This window comes from Cnephaeus nilssonii, assembly GCF_951640355.1.
Source record: "Cnephaeus nilssonii genome assembly, chromosome: 15".
Lineage (NCBI taxonomy): Eukaryota > Metazoa > Chordata > Mammalia > Chiroptera > Vespertilionidae > Cnephaeus > Cnephaeus nilssonii.
The window spans coordinates 53,894,524-53,914,513 of record NC_137086.1 but is presented as its reverse complement, the minus strand read 5'-3'; the positions used below and the strand labels follow the sequence as shown (position 1 = coordinate 53,914,513).

The 19,990-nt window shown below is 58.2% G+C and overlaps 1 protein-coding gene across 2 annotated transcripts in view; it reads left to right on the top strand.

Annotated features, from left to right (window-relative positions):
- POLR1A (RNA polymerase I subunit A) overlaps positions 1–19,302 on the top strand; it is a 68,373-nt gene extending 49,071 nt beyond the window's left edge. For both annotated transcript variants that reach the window (XM_079792431.1, XM_079792430.1), the window contains exons 22-34: positions 1,588–1,753; positions 2,588–2,809; positions 3,581–3,795; positions 5,182–5,349; positions 6,245–6,380; positions 6,823–6,980; positions 11,982–12,108; positions 13,315–13,425; positions 13,936–14,235; positions 15,082–15,282; positions 16,725–16,842; positions 17,658–17,822; positions 18,128–19,302. In XM_079792431.1, coding sequence (XP_079648557.1) covers positions 1,588–1,753; positions 2,588–2,809; positions 3,581–3,795; positions 5,182–5,349; positions 6,245–6,380; positions 6,823–6,980; positions 11,982–12,108; positions 13,315–13,425; positions 13,936–14,235; positions 15,082–15,282; positions 16,725–16,842; positions 17,658–17,822; positions 18,128–18,228 — 2,188 coding nt within the window. In that variant the 3' untranslated portion in view covers positions 18,229–19,302. The remainder of the gene's footprint in view (positions 1–1,587; positions 1,754–2,587; positions 2,810–3,580; positions 3,796–5,181; positions 5,350–6,244; positions 6,381–6,822; positions 6,981–11,981; positions 12,109–13,314; positions 13,426–13,935; positions 14,236–15,081; positions 15,283–16,724; positions 16,843–17,657; positions 17,823–18,127) is intronic.
- Positions 19,303–19,990: the final 688 nt, after the last annotated feature.

Here is a 19,990-nt window from a genome sequence, read left to right as displayed (position 1 = left end):
TTGGGGATTTGGGGTAATGGTTTTTCATGAGCCCAGGGAGACGGTGGTGGGAAATGGAGGGGCAGCAAAAATAAACGCCGTGCCTCACAGGCCTGATTTTAAGCACATTCTCAGGGAACTCGCTGACTGTGCACAGGAAGGCAGAGCTCCTTTCTTCTTGCCTCAGAGGCCTGTCCGTCCCTCCCGCTTCTCCTGTGCTGCTTCTGAGCTCCACATTCCCAAAGTGCAGCCCTATTTCGGTCCATTCCCCTTGACGCCCAGAGCTGCAGCCTAGGGGGTTGGCTGTCGGAGAGGAGCCCATCTGCAGAGCTGGCTGCTTCAGTACAGTGGGGTGAGCTCCCCTCCATGGGGCATGGATCACGTGGCCAGTTCCTCCCAAGAGCAGGGGTGACACCCCACCTCCATCCTTTTAAATCATTCAAGAACACATGTAGAGTAGAACAGGCTAGAGAACAAATGATCAGCTGTGTTTGGGGTGGAAGGACCCGAGGCCACTTGAATGCAGTGTGGGAGGGAGGAGGGTGTGGGGAGCCACGGGACAGAGGGCACAGACACCTGCTGCTGGAGGTCCGGGTGGAGGAGGCCGGTGCAGTGCTTCCGGCGATGGGTGAGGAGCCAGTGCGGCTGTGCGGAGCCCAGGCTGGGAGCCCTCGAGGGTGGCAATGGGGAGGAAGAGGCAGATGTGGCAGACGTGGGGCAGCTGGCTGAAATGCAGGAGGGAGGGCAGGGAGGCATCAGACCAGCTGTTTTCAGGCCTCCGTGGCAGCCCAGTGACGGAAAGCCAAGGGGAGAGAAGTGTGGGTGGCGCGAGGTGGCAGCAGCAGGGCGTTCAAGTAGACACGTTTCAGTGGCCCTTAGATGAGGCCTGATGCTTGGGAGAGACCTGGAGGTGCAGCCTGGAGAGGCCACTGCTGTGCTGAGCCGGAGCCCTGGGGGTGTGTACAGCCCAGCATGGGGGGGCATCTCCGCGTGTTCAGCATGTTCAGTGGGTGCTCAGCGTCAGCCCGGCAGGTGGGCTGGGTGCCAAGGGGACGGTGCTGATAACACTGAGCTCTGCCCTTGGGGCCTGGGGAGCAGTGGCTCCTGGGAAACCTCCTAAAGTGGCAGGAGGAGAAACCAGGGCCGAGTGGCCAGAAATCAGGTGAGGGGCCATCACCGGGCAGCAGAGGGGGAGAGGAGGGAGGCCGCTGACCGCTGGCAGAACCGAGGGAAAGTGCCTGGGTTAGGGATGTCACATCAGCATCTAGTTCCTAATGTCCTCTGGCCCCTGACTGAGTGTCTCTGGACTGGGAGCATTGCAGAAGCTTTGGGTGGGGACACAGCCCCACTGCTCTGTCTGCCTGTGGCTCTGAGGGCACTGGCAGCTGGGGCTGGAGAGGGAGCCAGGGGCCCGCAGTGGCAGCCAACCTCTCGGGCACAGGGCTGCAGCCTCCAGCTGGGAGACCGTAGCTCAGAGCCTGGGCCTTGGAGGCTGTCTGTCCTGGAGTCCAGCTTGGCTGTAGAGCAGCAGTTCCTTCCCACCTCCCACCTCCTCCCTCCCTGCCCTGGGAGGTGAGCTCGGTGGGCTCTGAGCCAGGCCTCCCACAGGTGCATCATCAAGCACCTGGAGGGCCTCGTGGTCCAGTACGACCTGACGGTCCGCGACAGCGACGGCAGCGTGGTGCAGTTCCTGTACGGGGAGGACGGCCTGGACATCCCCAAGACGCAGTTCCTGCAGCCCAAGCAGTTCCCCTTTCTCACCAGCAACTACGAGGTGGGTCCAGGCCCCGGCGGCCAGGGTGTGGGCTCGGGGCTGTGTCACGGGCCCCGTCCTGCAGGCTCTGCCGCCCAGTTATCGTGGCTGCTGAGCAGTAGAGGGGGAAGAGTTTAAAACCACCTCGATGCCGTGCGACACTCACCATTTCCACAGCCGTCGGTGGGCTTGGAGGTGGCAGAAAGGCGCGAGCACCCCAGACAACAGCTGCTGTGAGGGGCGTTGGCCACGAGCGGGACCCTAACTCAAGCTATGGACACTGTCTGGGTCTCATCCTCGTGTAACCTGGGGAAGGAGGCGCTCCTTCCTCTGCCCATGTCACAGCTGAGGCCACCCGGTCAGAGCTTCAGTGCCTGGCTGGTGAGGGGCGGAGCCAGCGTTTGAACCCAGACCCAGACACCAGCCGTACCTCACTGCCCAGGGTTGACCGCCACTGTTGACCAGCAGTCACCCCGTTTTGCTGGCTGGGAAGCTGAAACTGATGGTGGCCTATCCAGGGTCGCGCAGGGATGGCCGAAGGAAGATTACACTTGGCCGTGCTCCTCCATCCTGGCCCTGGCCCCGAGCTCTGGGCCACACTTCTCCTTCCTGGGCCCTCCCCTGTGTTCTGAAGGGGCCCTGGGTGTGTCTTTCTCTCTCCTGACTCCTCAGCTCCCGGGACCGCCAGGTCCAGGTCTGGTTTGCACAGTGAGGGCCCCGATGGGTAGCGGGTGCTCAGCCTGTGAAAGCTGCCGTGACCGCTCCGCAAGGCCCTCTTGGTCCCGTGACGTTGTGTGGCATGGCCCTTGGGTCACCCTCATCTCTTGGTCTTGTGTGTGTGGTGTGTGTGTTTAGGTAATCATGAAATCGAAGCATCTCCATGAAGTGTTATCCAGAGCAGATCCCCAGAAAGCTCTCCGCCACTTCAGAGCCATCAAAAAATGGCAGAGCAAGCATCCCGGCCCCCTGCAGAGGACGGGCGCCTTCCTGAGCTATTCCCGGAAAGTCCAGGCAGCTGTGAGAGCCGCGGACCTCCAGGGCGCCAGTCAGCCCGGCCGCAGCCCCGGGACCTGCCAGGTGACTTAGGGGACTGTGCCTCTTCGGCCAGGGGCTGAGGGAAGGAGGGTGTTTCCCTAATGGAAGGTGTAATCATGAAATCTGGCTTCATTCACTGTCGGGAAACACATGGCAGTCAAATAGTGATGTAAGGAGGCACTGCAGAGGTGTGGGCAGGGTTCGAACCAGGATTGTTGACTTCAGTTCCGCACCACCCCAGGCCCGAAGGGGCAGGGAGGTAGCTGTGGGCAGAGGCCACTCGACAGGAGCCCTCAGTAGAGGGAGGTGGCCCACTCGGGGCTCCTGTGAGAGGGTGGGAGGGAGACGCCAGGGTTCACTCTCGTCCCTTCCCCTCTGCTGATGAGGCCTCCTGGCCAAGCACAGCTGGGAGCCGAGAGGCAGGGGCATGCTTTGAAGTGGCACTGTGGGACAGCGTGGGCGCGGGGTCTGTGAAAGCCCAGGTAGGGGCAGACGATCACCTGGCTCTGCCGCCTGTCCTGGCATTATTAGCATCACTGCCCTGTTTATTCTAAAAGAATCCCAGTTTGGACATTCACTCCCTGTCATTGGTGGGCCAGGACGAAGAGCCCACAGAATCGGGTGGAGCAGTGAGCCCTGGACGGATCCCGTTTCCCCGTTTTAAATGTAGAGCTGGGTTCTCACTGCAGTCAGGATTCTGTCTCCGCACTCGCCTCTGAAGCCAGTGCCTTTGATTCTCCTTATCCTCCCGTGTCCCAGGAGAAGTAGCCATTGCTGGTGCCTCCGGTGTGGCTGAGCCGCCCTTCCTTCCAGGTGCTGAGGATGTGGGGCGAGTTGGATGAGCAGAGCCGAAGGAAATACCAGAAGAAGGCAGCCCCTTGTCCTGACCCCACCCTGTCCGTCTGGCGCCCGGACATCTACCTTGCCTCGGTGTCAGAAACATTTGAAAAAAAGATGGACGACTACAGTCTCGAGTGGGCATCTCAGGCAGAGAAGAGTTTTGAGAAATCAGAGCTTTCTCTCGACAGGTAACGACATGGATGCGTTGCTCGGTGCGTGCAGAGGGAAACCTGCTGTAGGCCCTTCCCTACCTCAGGAGAAGGCAGTGTCCCGGGCTCAGACCCCAGCAGGAGGGAGGGAAGTGAACCGGAAGGGCAGCCTGCACGCCCTGAGGCTGTGGGACAGGAGCCAAGAGCAGGTGTGGGCATCCCCTGCGGCCGAGAGGAGAGAGCTCTGCCGGGACAGCTCTCAGAAGCGGCCTCTTCACTTTGTGTGATGCTGGTCGGGAGTCAGGGAACCTAATTGCCATTCAGTGGCTTCCAACTCCGAGAGCAAATAGTTCGCTGCCTTATGACACCGTGTCTTAGCCTTCTGTGAGGGTTGGGTCTGATTAGTCCACTGGTCCTTTGAGCTTTGGGTTTCGAAGCCTTAAGGAAGAAGGAACACATGTTTTTCTCACTTTGAGCCCATTCACACACACAAAACAGGAAAAAAAATCCTGTGGTGTAGGTGGGTGGGAAGCCAGACAGGAACCAGCACCGAGCCACAACGGGTTAAAACACCAAAAGTGCCCCAGGGATGCCTGGTGGGACTGGTCTTGGGGGTTGTCAGGGGTCCTGCCCTCGCTCAGTAAGTCTGGCCTGCGGCGCTGGACCACCGAGATCACCTGCTGTGTCTGGGCTGCTCATCCTGCTCATACTGGTTTGAGGTACTTGGGAGAGAAGACACATTGGGTTAATGCAAAGTCTGACTTTTAAAAAGAACTTGCATAGAGATGTAGTTGGTTGCTTTCTTCTGCATTTGCACACCTGTCCATTTAGTGTCCGTTTGTTGAGCCCTTCCTTGTTCCATGTGTGGGGGTACGACAGTACTCCCTGCTGTTCTAAAAGGAAGAAAAGCTAATAACGACAAAATTGTATAGGACCCACACTTCTGACGTGGCAGCGTTTGCACTAATTAAGAAAATACAGTCCCCGTCCCCTGCCCCCCTGCCTCACAGCTGCTTCGTGGACCTCGTCCTGGTTTGTACAGTAGGAGGTTTAACCTTTCCACACTGTCACAACCAGTGGGGGAAAGGGTTCACGGAGGAAAACGTGACTGGGGAGCTCAGACATTCTCACTGCTCAGGGGGCTGGAAACCGGTGCAGAGTGGACACGCGGCATCCTCAGAGCGTGAACAGTCCAAGGTGGACGTGCAGAGCTTCGGTCACCCCACTGGGGTCCCTCCCGGCTAATGAAGACATTCCAGGATCGCCAGCAGGAATTTAAGGATGAGAGGATGATTTGTTAGGAAATAACCAGCCCAGAGGAGGGAGAGGGACTAGTTCCATGCACCCTAGTTTGGAATGTTATGGACACCCAACTGGCAGGTGGGTGGTGTCCGCTCCTAACCCCTGTCCCCGCCCCACTTCCAGGTTGCGGACCCTGCTGCAGCTGAAGTGGCAGCGCTCGCTGTGCGACCCGGGAGAGGCGGTGGGCCTGCTGGCAGCCCAGAGCATCGGGGAGCCCTCCACACAGATGACGCTGAACACCTTCCACTTCGCTGGCAGAGGGGAGATGAACGTCACCCTGGGCATTCCGAGGTGGGATGCGGGCGGTGTGTGTGTGTGTGTGTGTGTGTGTGTGTGTGTGTGTGTGTGTGATGTGGGGTCTGTCCTAGCCCGCTCCTGGGGAAGAACTCATTTAATTAGAGTGTGTGTGCGTGACCAAGTCAGGGCTCATCCAAGTGGTGGGGATGAGGGTTGGAGCTTGGGGGACTCGGCTCTTCTGTGCAGTTTCTTTGGCTGGCCTCTTAGAATCCCCATATATCCCTCTGCCGGCTCCTTTATCAGAGTTACCTGGATGCTTGTCAGTTTCCCACTCCCGGGGGCGGGACTCAGGAAGCTGTTGCTCACAAGCCCCTGCAGGGCCACCTGGTTGCCCAACTCTGGGGCACCATCCACATAGAACATGACCCACAGCAGCCCTAGCCCTGCAGGTAACTGTATGCAACCTGCAAGATGATGGCCAGTGGGTGAGAGGAAACAGTGGGGGTCAGACCCACCTGCATCCATACCTGGCCCTGCCATTGCCCTAGACGGGTTCCTTAGCTTCTTCAGTCTCAGGATCCTTACCTGCGGGGCCCACCTTCCCGCGCAGTCAGGCTGTGCAGGTTGACTGCGCTCATGGGCAAGGCCTGAGCAGGGTGCCTGCACCCAGTAGAAGGGGCGTAGACCCTTGCATTCATTTAGTAAGCTCTTAGTAAGCACCTGCTGTATGCAAGGCACAGGTGATAGGAAATGAGAATAAGATGCAGTGTCCTGTTCTTGAGGAGCTGCGCTCCAGTGGAGGAAACGGACAGGGGAGTCACTTGCTGTCACACGGGGCCAGAGCATACTTCCCTGCAAGATCCCAGGGTCTGTCCCACACCCCAAAGGGCTCTGACAAGAAAGGGGACCTGGGTGCCTCTTACCATCAGGTGTTCTTGTTCTGTGACAGGTTGAGGGAGATTCTCATGGTGGCCAGCGCCAACATCAAGACACCCATGATGAGCGTGCCCGTACTCAACACCAAAAAAGCCCTGAAGAGAGTGAAAAACCTGAAGAGGCAGCTCACCAGGGTGTGCCTGGGGGAGGTAATTGTCTCCCGGACCTGCTGCCGCCTGGGGGACAAGCTGCCAACTGGGCGCCCTGCTGCAGACTGGGCGAGGCGTTCTCCCCACGGCCTCCTGTCAGGACTGTTCAGAGCTGGGTTCAGACTGTCACCAATGAGAGGGGAGCTTTCTCTGCCAGGTGCTGAGCAGGGGCGGGGCTGAGCTGGAAGCCTTAGAAGTAATCATGCAGCGTTCTCGTGTGCCTTACAAATAAAGAGACGTCCTGGGTTAGCTTACCAGCCCTGCTGGAGCCCATGCCCTGCAGCCGGGGCTGTTCTCTGGGGGTGACCTGTTGGCTGGGGAATTTCTTTGGGGTTTTGGCCAGTGGTCCCAGCCTGTCCCCCAAGCCCTCGGGTTTCCCATATTTCACCTGTAATGCCCTGGTACCTGAGCAGTTGGGTTCTCCCTGTGTATCTGGTCCTAGGTGTTGCAGAAAGTCGATGTCCAGGAATCCTTCTGGATGGGAGAGAAGCAGAACAAGTTCCGGGTGTACGAGCTGCGGTTTCAGTTCCTGCCCCATGCATATTACCAGCAGGAGAAGTGCCTGAGACCCACGGACATTCTGCACTTCATGGAGACAAGGTCAGGACTCGGGCCACTTTGTTGTTTGACTTGGTCGTGGGTCTTGAGCCCTCCTGGCTTCAGGACTCCTGAAGGTTGGGGCTCATTTGCCCAAATTAGTTCTTCATGGGAAGTGCTTAGGGAGCAGTGGGCCCTGCAGCCTAATCTGGAAACCTCATCTCCCCTCTGGCTTATAAGTGTGACTGTATTGACCGCACACCACTTCCTAGACCCCGTTCTTGCTGGTTGGTGAGCCTTGTCTTCTCGGGCTTGTAGGCTTTCAGGCATGGAAGAAGGTGACCGCAGAGAGAACGGCCGGCCACAGCGGTGCTGCTGTGATGTCGGGCCGGCACTAGGTGTTCATTTCTGACATGATGTGATTCCAGGCAGATAATGTAGTTCCTGGTACTTGTATCTCCTGGTGGTGAGCAGTACACCTGTGGCCTGCTGCTTGTAAATGCCATTTCTGTAACTGGTTACCTCCAGCTTCTTACAGAGAAATTCTGGTTGCCTTCTGGTAGGAAGAATGAACATCCTTTTTCTCTCAAGTTCAAGTCACTGTTGGACATTTGAAAAGCACAATGCTGAGTACACAGGAATGGGAGGTGGGCACATCGGGGTGGGACCAGCCAGAGTCAACAAAGCCCTTTTGATTTGCCAGCTGACCCCAGATTGAGGAGAGCAAACACGTGGCTGCAGGGCCTCGCAGGTAACAGGCCGGTGAGGCAGATTGGGAAGCTCCTGGCAGACTGGAGTGCGCAGAACCTGCCTCCAGGGGGAGGGAGTGTGAGCCGGAGCCCGATCTTTTGATTGACAGAAGAAGAAAGTCCCCGCCCCCATCTTCTGTCTTTGGTTGTTCCGTTACTTGCTTTTATTTTTACAAATAAGTTTCCTGATTTTTAAATATCAGCAACCAATTCATATCTTTTTAAAAGCCTGGTATGGCCCAAATAGATCCCATCTGTTGGCAGGATTTGGCCACGGACCACAGACCATCTGCCTCTAACTTAGACTGCTTGGCCTTCTCTAAGCTGCTCAGAGAGAACCAATGGCAGAGAAGCAGCGGAAAGTCCATGAGTTCTCTTGTCCCACAAACCTTGCCCAAGTGACGCCCACTCGAAGAAGGTCATGAGGCAGCGTGGCCAGGAGAGAGCAGCTGTCCTCTTCCCTGAAGAAGTGAGCTGGCTTAGGGCTGGGCCCCTAAGCAGGTGGCATTTAGGATGATGGGTATTGTGGCAGATGGGGAGCTCGGACGTGAACTCAGCCCTTTGGATCCTGTCCCAAGGCACGTGAGCCCTGGGTGAGGCTGTCACTGGCCGGGCCTCGGGAACACCTCCATCGCTGTCCACCTGGCTAAGAGGTTTGTTCTCTCAGGCGGGCCCGTGCTCTCCTGGTGCTGGGCCATGTCTCAGGAGACCCATCTGTGCTGCAGCCTGCCAGCTCGTTAATTACCAGGGAGGAGATGCCTCCCCGGGGCCCGCATGTGTGTGCTGGCCACGCAGCCCTTTTCTGGGAAATGGGAGTTAGGACCACGTGGCCTCTTGAGCATTAACAAGAACGTGGAGTTGGATGCTCTGCCCCATATCTAGTCATCTGAGGCCTGGGAGCAGGTGGGTCTGCAGGAGGCTTGCACCAGGCTGTGTGGAGAGTTCCCTTTACTTGCCTTATCTTGGGGAGTTGAAAGTCCATTACTTTTTTTTTTTTTTTCCAGAGAGGAAGGGAGAGAGAAAGAGAGATACTTCAATGATGAGAGAGAATCATTGATTGGCTGCCTCCTGCACACCACCTGCTGGGGATTGAGCCCGAAACCCAGGCATGTGCCCCTGCCCGGAATGGAACCTGGGACCCTTCAGTCTGCAGGCCAACACTATCCACTGAGTCAGACCAGCTAGGGCGAAAATCTATCATTTTTTAAAAATTTCTTCTTGATGAAGGACAGGCTTGGCTTCTTCCAGCAGTGTAAGACTTTCCAACTCGCACTTTGTACTTTGCTTGTGCACTTGAAAAGCTGTGATAAAGCGTGTGCAGTAGCTCTTGGTGGAGCTGCTCTGTGACCTCAGCAGAATGGGCCCGAGGTGAGGGAAGGAGCCGCATGTGGGCTGGGGCATGGCTAGGACCCCTGTTGTCAGGTGTGGGCAGTGAAGCCCCCAGTAAGGCCTCTTACAGACCCCAGAAAGTGTGCGTGTGCTGCAGAAGCGTGACCCTCCCACACGCAGCTGCTTCTCCTTCATTTCTCCCTCCTCTCTCCTGCCCCCTTTTCTCTCTTCTCTTCCCTCCCTTTCTTCCCTTCGCCCCCAGCTGGGGATCGAGCCCACAACCTGGGCACGTGCCCTGACTGACTGGTGAATCGAACCAGTGACCTCTTGTTTCATGGGTCGATACTCAACCATTGAGCCACACCAGCCAGCTCATTCTTTTTTTATATAGATACTCAGTAGTAGTCAAATTGCTGGTTCCTTTTTTGAGGAACCTCCATATTATTTCCTATAGTAGCTACACCAATTTACATTCCCACCAACAGTGTATGAAGGTTCATGAGACTATTTTAACACAGATTAGGAAACAAAAAATATACACAGTGACACATATTCGTACTGGCAGGTAGCTTTGAACACTTAACTAAATTATCTGGGGGGTGGGGTGGGGTGGAGAAGTAGAAAGAGCCTTGAACTAGGGAGTGTGAGATCTGGCCTCCGGTCCCAGCCATGAAAGGACCAGGCGGGCCATCTGCAGTTAGCGCTTCTGTGAGTCCGACTTGGAAAACAGCAGGTGGTGGAGCTATTGGCAGGCACTTTCGGAAACAGCCAAGGGTCATGTTCTCTGTTTATAATCATTTATGTGGAATGGGAGCTTTCTGTGCAGCCTCCCCTGCTGTTCCCTTTCAGTTGCCACATTCTGACAATCGGCCAAGCCTTCCCGGGGCAGTCACTGGGGCCTTGGTTCCCTTGCTCTCGGCAAAATCACGGAAGGGCACACGGTTTGCACCTCCAGGACTCGCAGACTGTCTGCCACTTACCAGCCATGTGTTTAGTCTAGTTTTTCACCTTCTCATGTGTTCTGCACCAGTCCTGTTCAACAAATTGGCAGGTGAGGTAGAAAGGATTCCCAACCAGGGAGACTAGAGAAGGCCTCTTGGAATAACATCTGCACTTAGACCCAACCTTGGGGTGGGGTGAGGTGGGGGATGCAGCTCCATGTTAAATAAGGGGCTGGGAAAATCACTCGCAGAGCAAATGGCTTGAGCATGAGCTCATAGCATGCACAGAGGTGGGTGGGAGCAGATGTGTAATTGGGGTTGAGGACAGTTGTGGGGGGACTTGGGATGCTGAAGGGAAGAGCCGCAGATGGGTGATATTGCCACAGAGTAACCACCTGGTGAGTCAAAGCAGCAGGCCCTGTGCGCAGGCCAGTGCTTCACACCTGGTCCTCTCTCTCCGTCTCCCGCACTCTGCTCAGTGGGCGGCAGGGGCTGGGAGTGGTCCCACTGTGCCAAGGAGCTCAGGCCCTCCTCTCTAGCTCAGGTGGAACAGGATCTTGAACCAGAGCCTGTCCTTTTAGAGACTTCGCTTCCCAGTTGGAGTCTCTTCTAAAGGTAAGCCTGGCCTCCCCGCATCGGGCCCTCAGCTCGGTCCCCAGTGCCCAGTGACCAAGCTCTTCCCCAGATGAGTAGGCGAGGAGCCCTTTTCTGCCCTTGGGAAAACCACATACAGCTAAGTTTTAAAGAATAATGAGGAGGGAGAGTGGCAGTGACTTTGTTTATAATTCCCCCAATAGTAAACATTTGACCTGCCTGCTTCTCACATTAAGACGCTAAACTCCTGGCTTTCATCCTTGCTGTGCCCCGGGGCACAGTAAAGGCTCAGAATACTGGCTGGCTGCCTGGACACCGGAGGCACCTGGTACTTTACATAATTAAGAGCAGTCCAGCCCTACCCGGTTTGGCTCGGTGGATAGAGCACTGGCCCTCGGGCTTGAAGGGCCTCAGGTTCGATTCTGGTCAAGGGCACATACTTTGGTTGCAGGCTCGATGATCCCAGCGTGTGTGTGGGAGGCAACCAGTCAATGTGTCTCTCACATGTTTCTGTCTCCCCTTCCCTTCCATTCTCTCTAAAAATCAATGGAAAAATATCTTGCGGTGAGGATTAATCAACCAACCAAACAAAGAGTAGTCCATTTGGTATGGTTGCAGCCTGATGAAGCAGGTAGAGAGTAATAAACACAGAAGCAGGGGTGGGGTGGGGTGGGATGGGATGAGTCCTTAAGGGAATGAAAAATATCTCAGGAGGAAGGTGATGGGGGGGGGGGAGGGAGGAGGGGCAGGAAAGGCCCCCTAGGCTGTGCTTGATTTGGTTCTTTTAAATTGGTTTGGTTCTAACCTGATGACAGGATTTATTGCCACAAAGTAAGTTATTGCCTTTGAAATTCCAATGAGCTTGTCCACATCTTAGCTCTTCCATCAGATTGCCGGGCTTGCACACCAAGGAGTTCTCAGGCCTGAGCTGTCCCACTTTCTGGAGATGCAGGGGCGGGCAGGCAGGGGGAAGGCCCCAGTCCTGGCTGGACCCTCTCCTTCTGCAGATTCGGCCGTTTGCTAGACGGCAGCCACAGCCGCACAACAACTGTCGTTTACTGAGCATCACTCTGCCAGGCCCTGTGGCAGGTGTCAGACATAGTGTGATTGCTAAGCCTTAAAACAAGATGCATGAAACATATTAATACCCACTTTTCACAGGCGAGGGAGTTAGACTGTCGTGCTCAGAGCCACACTGCCTAGGATGGGCAGAGCACGTGTTCAGAGCAGGCCTGGCAGTCCGGGGAGCCGTGTTCTTTCTGACATGCCGTGTACCATTCAGAAACAGCAAGATGGAAAACGTGAGCTGATGGGGGAGGCCAGGTCTCGGAATAGCCCCAACCAGTATCAGCCTACGTGGTGTGAGATCCTCGGACAGAACATCCTACCCCTGCAGCAGCGGGGAGTGGAGATGCTGTTCTTGAATGGTCTGCATGGCCTTCTTGCTTTAGATTCTTTAAAATCCTGATGGAGTCCATCAGAAAGAAGAATAACAAAGCGTCAGCTTTCAGAAGCGTGAACACTCGAAGAGCTACCCAGCGGGATCTGGACAACGCGGGGGAGTCGGGGAGGACTCCGGTGAGTGAGTCCCTTAGGGGTCCTTGGGGACTGGCCCAGGGAGGGTCTTCTCTCCTGGGACGGGTCCATGACTGTTCTCAGCGCTCCTCAGTCCCTCCCTGGTGTTGGCCCATCTCTCCACTTACCTTAGCATTTATCGGCTGTGCTGAGAGCTGAAAAGCAACATTGACTTTTCAGGTCTGGCAGGCCACGCAGGGGAGCAGTGTGGTCTGATTGGCTCTGGGCAGGGCCCCAGGTCATTCATCTGTCTGCCCCTAAGGATTCCACTCCCATCACCCTCTATCCCCGCCCTCCCCCCCCCCCCCCCAAATTGATTTTTTTATCCTGAGGACAAACTCAAAATAATGGTACCTGCTGGGCTTTTGGAAGTGTTTTTGGGTTTCGTTGTTCTCTGCCTTTGACTTACCTAGGCCCAATGCACTGAGGCCAACGGGTCTGGCAGGGACCAGAGGCATTTTGAAGCAGGGAAGTTGTACTTTTTGGCCAAAAAGGAAGGAGCCAGGGAAAGCCTTTGGACCCGAGGCAGTGCGGGGGCAGGTCCCTGAGTGTCCTCTGAGCCGGGGTTTGTTGAGCTGTACTTAGGTGGGGCTGCAGCAAAGACAGGCACTGCCCCTGCCTGCTCTGGGCCTCAGTTGTGCCACCTCCTCTCTCTGGGCCCGTCTCCTCATCCCTAAACTGAGGGGCTGGCCTCGACCAGAGAGCATTCTGGGTCTCCTGCCATGGACGTCTACCTGTTGGCTAACTCAAGCAGAGATGGGCATGGACTGTCTTTGAAAGGCTGCCCAGTCCTTATCATTAAGTCACTCAGAAGGAGACTGAGAAAGTAGGAGCCAAGGTCAGAAAGAGAAAGGTATAAATACTTGGTTTTTAAAATGCTCAATATTCCACCATGACAACCCTTACTCTTCATCTCCACCTACAACAAAATTATCTGGAACAATATTTTGCACCATCTCTTTTTAGTGACTTGGAGAGTCTGGGCCCTTTAAAAACTTTTTTTAAACACAAGATTTTGCAGGTGGTCCATGTGAAAACAGACCAAAAGGAGCTGTGGAATCAGGGTTACACAGAGTAGATGCTGGGTGGACGCCTGGGTTGGGTGGGAGGGTAGGTGGGAGGTAGGTGCATTGGCTGGTGGGTGGACAGGTGGATTCCCCGGGCAGTAGGAACTGGAGCGCATTGTGTTCCTCCTCGGCCTCCCCGCAGGGAGAGCAGGAAGGCGAGGAGGGAGAGGAGGAGCACATTGTGGACGCCGAAGCGGAGGAGGGAGACGCCGATGCTTCTGATGTCAAACGCAGGGAGAAGCAAGAGGAGGAGGTGAGGGGACTCGGGCTGGGGTGAGGGGCTGTGGTCACGCCCCCCTCCTCCGTCAGACCAAAGGGTCATTCCGGACACATGAGGCTGCTCCTTTGTCTCTGCTGGGACCTGTCAGGAACCTTGAAGCCAGACCAGCCTGCCCTCCTCACACCTCAGCTGAGAGGGTGTTCTCGGGGCAGGCGTCGGGCGGTGCCATCCAGGGCTGCCCTGTGGGTCTGGCTGCCCTGCACCTGAATCAGTGTCTAGGACCCAGCGGCCTTTGGCAAGGAGGCAAAGTCAGGCTGCCTCCTGTTTTTAAAATGAAAAGATAACACCTCTGTCCTCTCCCCAAACCAGTCCTCTGCTGTCATGGTGGCTTAAGGACAAAGGGCAGGGTGGGGGCGCTGAGGGGATTCACAAGGTGAGGGTGAGGAGGGGCATGGGCACTGGGGGGCTGGCATTTCCAGGGGACGGGCCAGCGGGGCAAGGAGGACGGCGGCCCAGCGACAGCCTGTGCTCCGTCCCTGCCAGGTCGACTATGAGAGTGAGGACGAGGAGGAGGGGGAGGAGAATGACGAAGAGGATGTGCCAGAGGAAGGAAACATCCGTGGGGAAGGCGCCCCCACGGCCCAGGAGCAGGACGAAGAGGTGGGCTTAGGCCCCGAGGAGAGCTCGGCCCCTGCTCCACCCTTGAGGCAACCCCGGAAGCCCAGCAGCAGCCAGGAGCCCCAGGGAGCTGAGGCCGTGGAGCGCCGGGTGCAGGCCGTCCGGGAGTCCCACCCATTCATAGAGGACTACCAGTACGACACCGAGGAGAGCCTGTGGTGCCAGGTCAGTGGTCAGTGCCGCAGGTGGGGGGGGTGAGGGTGGGGGGCCTGCTGCTCAGCGCCCCCCTGCACGGCCGGGCAACCATTTGGGGCCCGTGAGAGTTGGTGTGTCTCTTTAATCCCAGAGCCTTAAGCTCACATGTGGTGACAGCTGTGGACCCTCTGCCCCAGGTCAGGCCTCACACATTTGACTTTCCAATCCCTGGAGGGCCACTTCTCTGACTTCTCAGTAGGAGTGTATGTGGGGTCTGACCTGCCAGGCCCTATAAGGTGCTTTCACACGTCGCCTCGTTCAGCCCCGGTTCGGCAGGTTGTCAGCACACGTGGAAGCTGCGTGGGGAGCAGGGTACTTATTCCTGCCGCCCGCCGCCCCTGGTCTCCAACTGGGGACCTGGCTCCCTCGCAGCCGGTGGTGTGGATGCCCAGACAGTCCACACAGGGCTTTCCTGTGCCCTGACCCGTCAGGTTCCCCTGTGGCCGTGCAGGCAGGAGTCACTGACCAGGATCACACACAAACCCCTGTGTTGCTTTGTGGTCACTGAAAGGGTAGTGAGGGCGATGTTGGGCGACGTGATTTTTACATTTGTCACCGACACCTGTGACATATCACTCTGCCGTTTCCACCACGTTCTGGGGAACTGGAGATGGCTGCTGTGTATGGTTGGCTTAGCCACAGGTTCACGGTGCAGACGCACTGACTCAGCTCCCCCAGCAGGGCCACCTGTCCCCGGCCAAGGCGCTTAGTAAGAGGGCTTTGGAGCACCGCAGGGAACCCGGTTGGCGCGGCCTCTGCCCTCTTGCGGGGCTCGGGGGGGCCATCTCCCTGGGCTCAGCTCTCCTCCTCTGGCAGGTGACAGTGAAGCTCCCCCTGATGAAGATTAACTTCGACATGAGCTCCCTGGTGGTGTCCTTGGCCCACAGTGCTGTCATCTATGCAACTAAGGGCATCACGAGGTGCCTCCTGAATGAAACCACCAACAGCCAGAACGAGAAGGAGCTCGTCCTAAACACAGAAGGAATCAACCTTCCAGAGCTGTTCAAGTACGCCGAGGTACGGCCCCCCAGACCCTCTGCTGGCCTCCGAGGTACGGCCCCCCAGACCCTCTGCTGGCCTTCGAGGTACGGCCCCCAGACCCTCTGCTGGCCTCCGAGGTACGGCCCCCCCCAGGCCCTCCGCTGGCCTCCGAGGTACGGCCCCCCCAGGCCCTCCGCTGGCCTCCGAGGTACGGCCCCCAAGGCCCTCCGCTGGCCTCCGAGGTACGGCCCCCAGGCCCTCTGCTGGCCTCCGAGGTACGGCCCCCAGGCCCTCTGCTGGCCCACAGCCCGTGTTGCCTCTGCCTCAGGCACTCAGGGCCAGGTCCACCGCTCTGCTCTGGCCCTTACTGAGACGATGGCGCTTCTAGCCCAGGGTCCCCAAACCAAGTTGGCATGGCCTGGCCCACCTGTATGGGATCGACAATGCTCCCAATTACAGCTTGCAATACAGAAACCTGCTTAACTGTTACCCCGTTTCTCAGACTAGTTTGAGTACAGATGCTTTTCCTTGACATTAAACCTTCCCAAAGCACTGTAAGACAGAGTTGGCCGAGTGGCTGGCCTGGGAGCTGCTCACTTTATCTGGTGAAGCAGGCCCTGGGCGTAGAGGTGTCCAGGCCCAGCCCCCAGGCCCTGTCGGCAGAGGCCCATGTACCTGTCCCACCTGCTCCGCCAGCAGGTCTCTCCTTTCACCTGAGCTCTCCTGGCTCCTCCCACCTCCCCGAGTCCCCCCAGCCTCTGAGATTGTCTCAGCCCCTGTGCACAAGTGTTTCCCACAGAATACTGGGAGCTGGGACCCCTCTAACCCGGGTCCCCTAGTCCCCAGCAAGCCGCAGAGCTCTCCCGCCTCGCAGACTTCCCCCACAGCAGCTGCCCACAGAGGCCCCTTCTGGAGGGCTCGCGCCTGCTGAGAGGCAGCCAGGGCGAGCTCCCTGTCATCCTCACGAGTTCGTTTAAACAAACCCAGACGAGCCCCCAGGTCCTCCGAGTTTGTCTGTGGGGGTGACTGCCATCTCATGGAGCCCCATTGGGCCCCCAGGGCGGCCGAACTGGACCCTGACAAGGCCCAGGTTACACCCTGCAGCTGACTGTCCCTGCTCACGTGCCCTGGACAGGTGTTTGTACTTCCACTAGGGAACTTTCCTCACCCATCGAGGGTGTATCGATCCTAGGAAACTGGCCTTTCTGTTAAATAAACAAAAACAAAACAAAAAAATACCTTGACTCTAAAGCGGGCACCAAGTCCCTCAGCTCTGGCAGTGAGGAGCAGACCTGGGCCCGGCCAGCGTCCTGTCGGCAGCTCTGCCCACACTGTTTCCTCTCGATTATCCTGGGCCCCGTGGTGGCCACTTGTCATCAGTTGTGCTCGACTGCCAGACACGGAGAGAGCAGCCTGGGTGTCGCCTGCGGACGGAGCAGAGGCCGGGCCCTCCCAGTCAGTCCCTCCTCCCTCCCCAGGTCCTGGACTTGCGCCGCCTCTATTCCAACGACATCCACGCGATGGCCAGCACGTACGGCATCGAGGCCGCCCTGCGTGTGATCGAGAAGGAGATCAAGGACGTGTTTGCTGTGTACGGTAAGAGACTGCGGACAGCCATTGGGAGATTCAGGTGTCGTCCAGCAGCGCCGGGGAACTGAAATGGGGTGCCGTGAGCGTGTAGCTGTAGGAGGCCCTGAGAGTGACCATGGGGAAGGGGCGATGTGTTTCAGTGTCGTGTGGCAAGTCCCATCATCGAGGGCCACCACTTGTGTCCCGCCCGCCGGCCTCTGAAAGCTCCTGCCTGGTAACTGTTAGGTCGCACAGCAGGAGCCAGGCCAGGAGACGTGAGCGTTTAAGAAACTATTACATCCTCTCACCGCAGCTGAGGCCAGGTGTCGGCGGCGGCAGCACCGAGGGAGAGTTTGTGTCCTGGAGAGGGGCTGGGTCGGGCTTGTGCCCGCAGCTGGGGTTGCTGCCTGAACAATGGGGCACCTGGGAAGATAGCAGGATGTCTGGTGGGCACAACTCGGTCAGGCAGAGGGGAGCGTGCGAGTTGTCTGGGGAGTGGATCCTCTGCAGGTGCGGGCCGTTTGCTTCAAGCTACGGGGAAAACCTTACAGCGGTACATGTCAGAGAGCAAACCAGGGGCAGCACATCCTAACGACAACTTGGCCTGTCCAGCCCTCAGGGTTTCAGTTCTCGAGTGAAGGCAGTGCTGTCACTTCTCACGCCCCGTGTGGAACCTGTTTCCTGTGCGACTGGTGGCAGTGGAGCAGGGAGGCAGTGCAGTGAGGGAGAAGGGGGGACACGCCCGGTTAGGGAGGGAATAGGTGCTGGAGCTGGGGGTGGAACCTGTCGGGAGCCACTGCCCCAGCGCTGCATCCTTCCTGACGTTGCTGCCCGTGTGACAGGCATTGCGGTTGATCCCCGCCATCTCTCCCTGGTCGCCGACTACATGTGCTTCGAGGGTGTCTACAAGCCGCTGAACCGCTTTGGGATCCAGTCCAGCTCGTCCCCTCTGCAGCAGATGACGTTTGAGACGAGCTTCCAGTTCCTGAAGCAGGCCACCATGCTGGGTCAGTGTGGGCGGGCGGCACTCCTGAATCTGCTCCCGGCAAACAGGCTGCTCCTGGGGCACCTTTCCACACGCCTTCGCCTTCCCCTTCGCCTTGCACGCGAGCGAGATCTCATGGAGGAAGTGGTTGGGGAGGGTGGGCAGCAGGTAGGGAAGCGCCTCTGTGTTTTGAAGGGAAAAGGGCCTTCTCTCACGTGCAGGGCAGTCAGCCTTCGGGACCCTGGGCTGCTCCAAGGTGCCCCATCCACCCCCACACACAACCCCCAGCTTCTCCCTCAGCCACCTAACAGGCGCTCTGTCCCCCAGGATCCCACGACGAGCTGAGGTCTCCTTCCGCCTGCCTCGTGGTTGGGAAAGTCGTCAAGGGCGGGACAGGCCTGTTCGAGCTCAAGCAGCCCCTGCGATAGCCGCCACAGCCAGCTGCCTGGCCTGGAGTGGCCCAGAGGCCCCGGGAGGGCCGGCCTGGCCTGCCCGTCAGTGAGAACCAGGAGACCGGAACCCGGGGGCCCAGTGACAGTGCGGAGCACAGCAGTGACGCTGGGTTCGGAGGAGCAGCTTCCCCCGGCGTTGGTCATCCTCGCCCTCTCCGTCTCAGGACATACACACGTTCAGCAGGGCCTCGGGGAGGGCCCCCTGTGGCGCAGGAGACTTAGAGGTGAGAGCCCTGCTCCTCCAGGTAGGAAGGTGAGGGCCCCGTTGCCCTGAGCAGCCAGTGACTGCAGGCGGGATCCTGGGCTCCGGAGCAGGGACAGCCGCCGCCCACGCCCGGCCCTGCGGACAGAGCCCACCGCCCACATCCAGCCCTGCGGACAGAGCCCGCCGCCCACGCCCAGCCCTGCACACAGAGCCCGCCACCCACGCCCGGCCCTGCACACAGCCCGCTGCCCACGCCCGGCCCTGCGGACAGAGCCCGCCGCCCACGCCCGGCCCTGCGGACAGAGCCCGCCGCCCACGCCCAGCCCTGCGGACAGAGCTCGTCGCCCACGCCCGGCCCTGCTGCACCAGCCCTGCGGACAGAGTTCCCCAGACTCCACCCAGGCTCTTTCCTGGGCCAAGCACAGGGTGGCACAGACCTCCACCCACCCAGCTTCTGGGCCTGGGCCAGGGTCGTGGCCCTGCTGGCATGTGGCCACATGTCCTTCTAGGCCAGATTAGCTCTGAGTCTGGGCTGGTCTCTCCAGGGCCCCAGCAGCTCACCCTACACGTAAAACCCTGTCGCCAGCCAGGCTGCACGGTTGGAACGAGTTGCTTGGCTGTCTTTCTCTGGCTCTGCTCTGAGGCCCACGCCCCTCTGCAGACCCTGCTCCGTCTGGCCTCCCGTGGTCTCTGGCACCACAGCCAAGGGCCCTGACGTGAACTGAAAAGTCAGGACTGTACGAAGGCTCAGTAAAACCAGAGGCTGTTTCTATTTTTGTCTAAGGTTATTCCAGCTCAGGCTGAGTAATAAACATCACTGGAACTAGCTATTGGGAGAGAAAAAAAATTTAAAGCTTGGTTTTTTTTATTCTTTCCTTGGTTTGTGGTTTCTGCATTTGTGATTTGAGAGCTCAGGACTGGGATTTCTCAGCACAGTCCTTTCTCGGCTCCTCTTCCTGTTCTTGGCAGAGGGCCTGGGGGAGAGCTCAGCCCCACCGCCTTCCCTGTGACCCCAGCCTGCCCCTTCCGCTGCAGCCTGCCCTCCTCAAGCCTGCTTCTGGCCCCAAGGCCAGGAGAGCGGAAGCCAGGGGGGAGGAGCTGTGCGTCTGGGTGGGGAGGAAGGCCTTGCTGGGGAGAGTGACCACACTGCTTCCTCTAGTCATGTGCGGAAGCCAGCTGGGCCTCCTCTGCCCGCACCGGGGAAACCCAGGAGCAGGCTCGCCAGCTGGGGTACAGGAAGGAGGGTCCCGTGAGCCCTGCACCACAGGTGAAGCTGCGTCTTGGAAGTAAGGGGCCACGCCTACTTAATTTCCCCTCATCCCCAATTGTGGGAGCCAGTCAGTCCTCTGTGGTCTGAGGCACACGGCTGCATGGCCCAGGGCCGGGCATCAGCACAGAAGAAAACTCGGCGCCAGGGGGCCCTGAGGATGCAGAGGTGAGGGAGCAAGCCCAGAACACAGACAGGCCGTGGCCCCACATGAGGCCAGACCCTGACCTGTGTCCAGACCGAGGGGGCCCCTGTCCTTCCTGCCC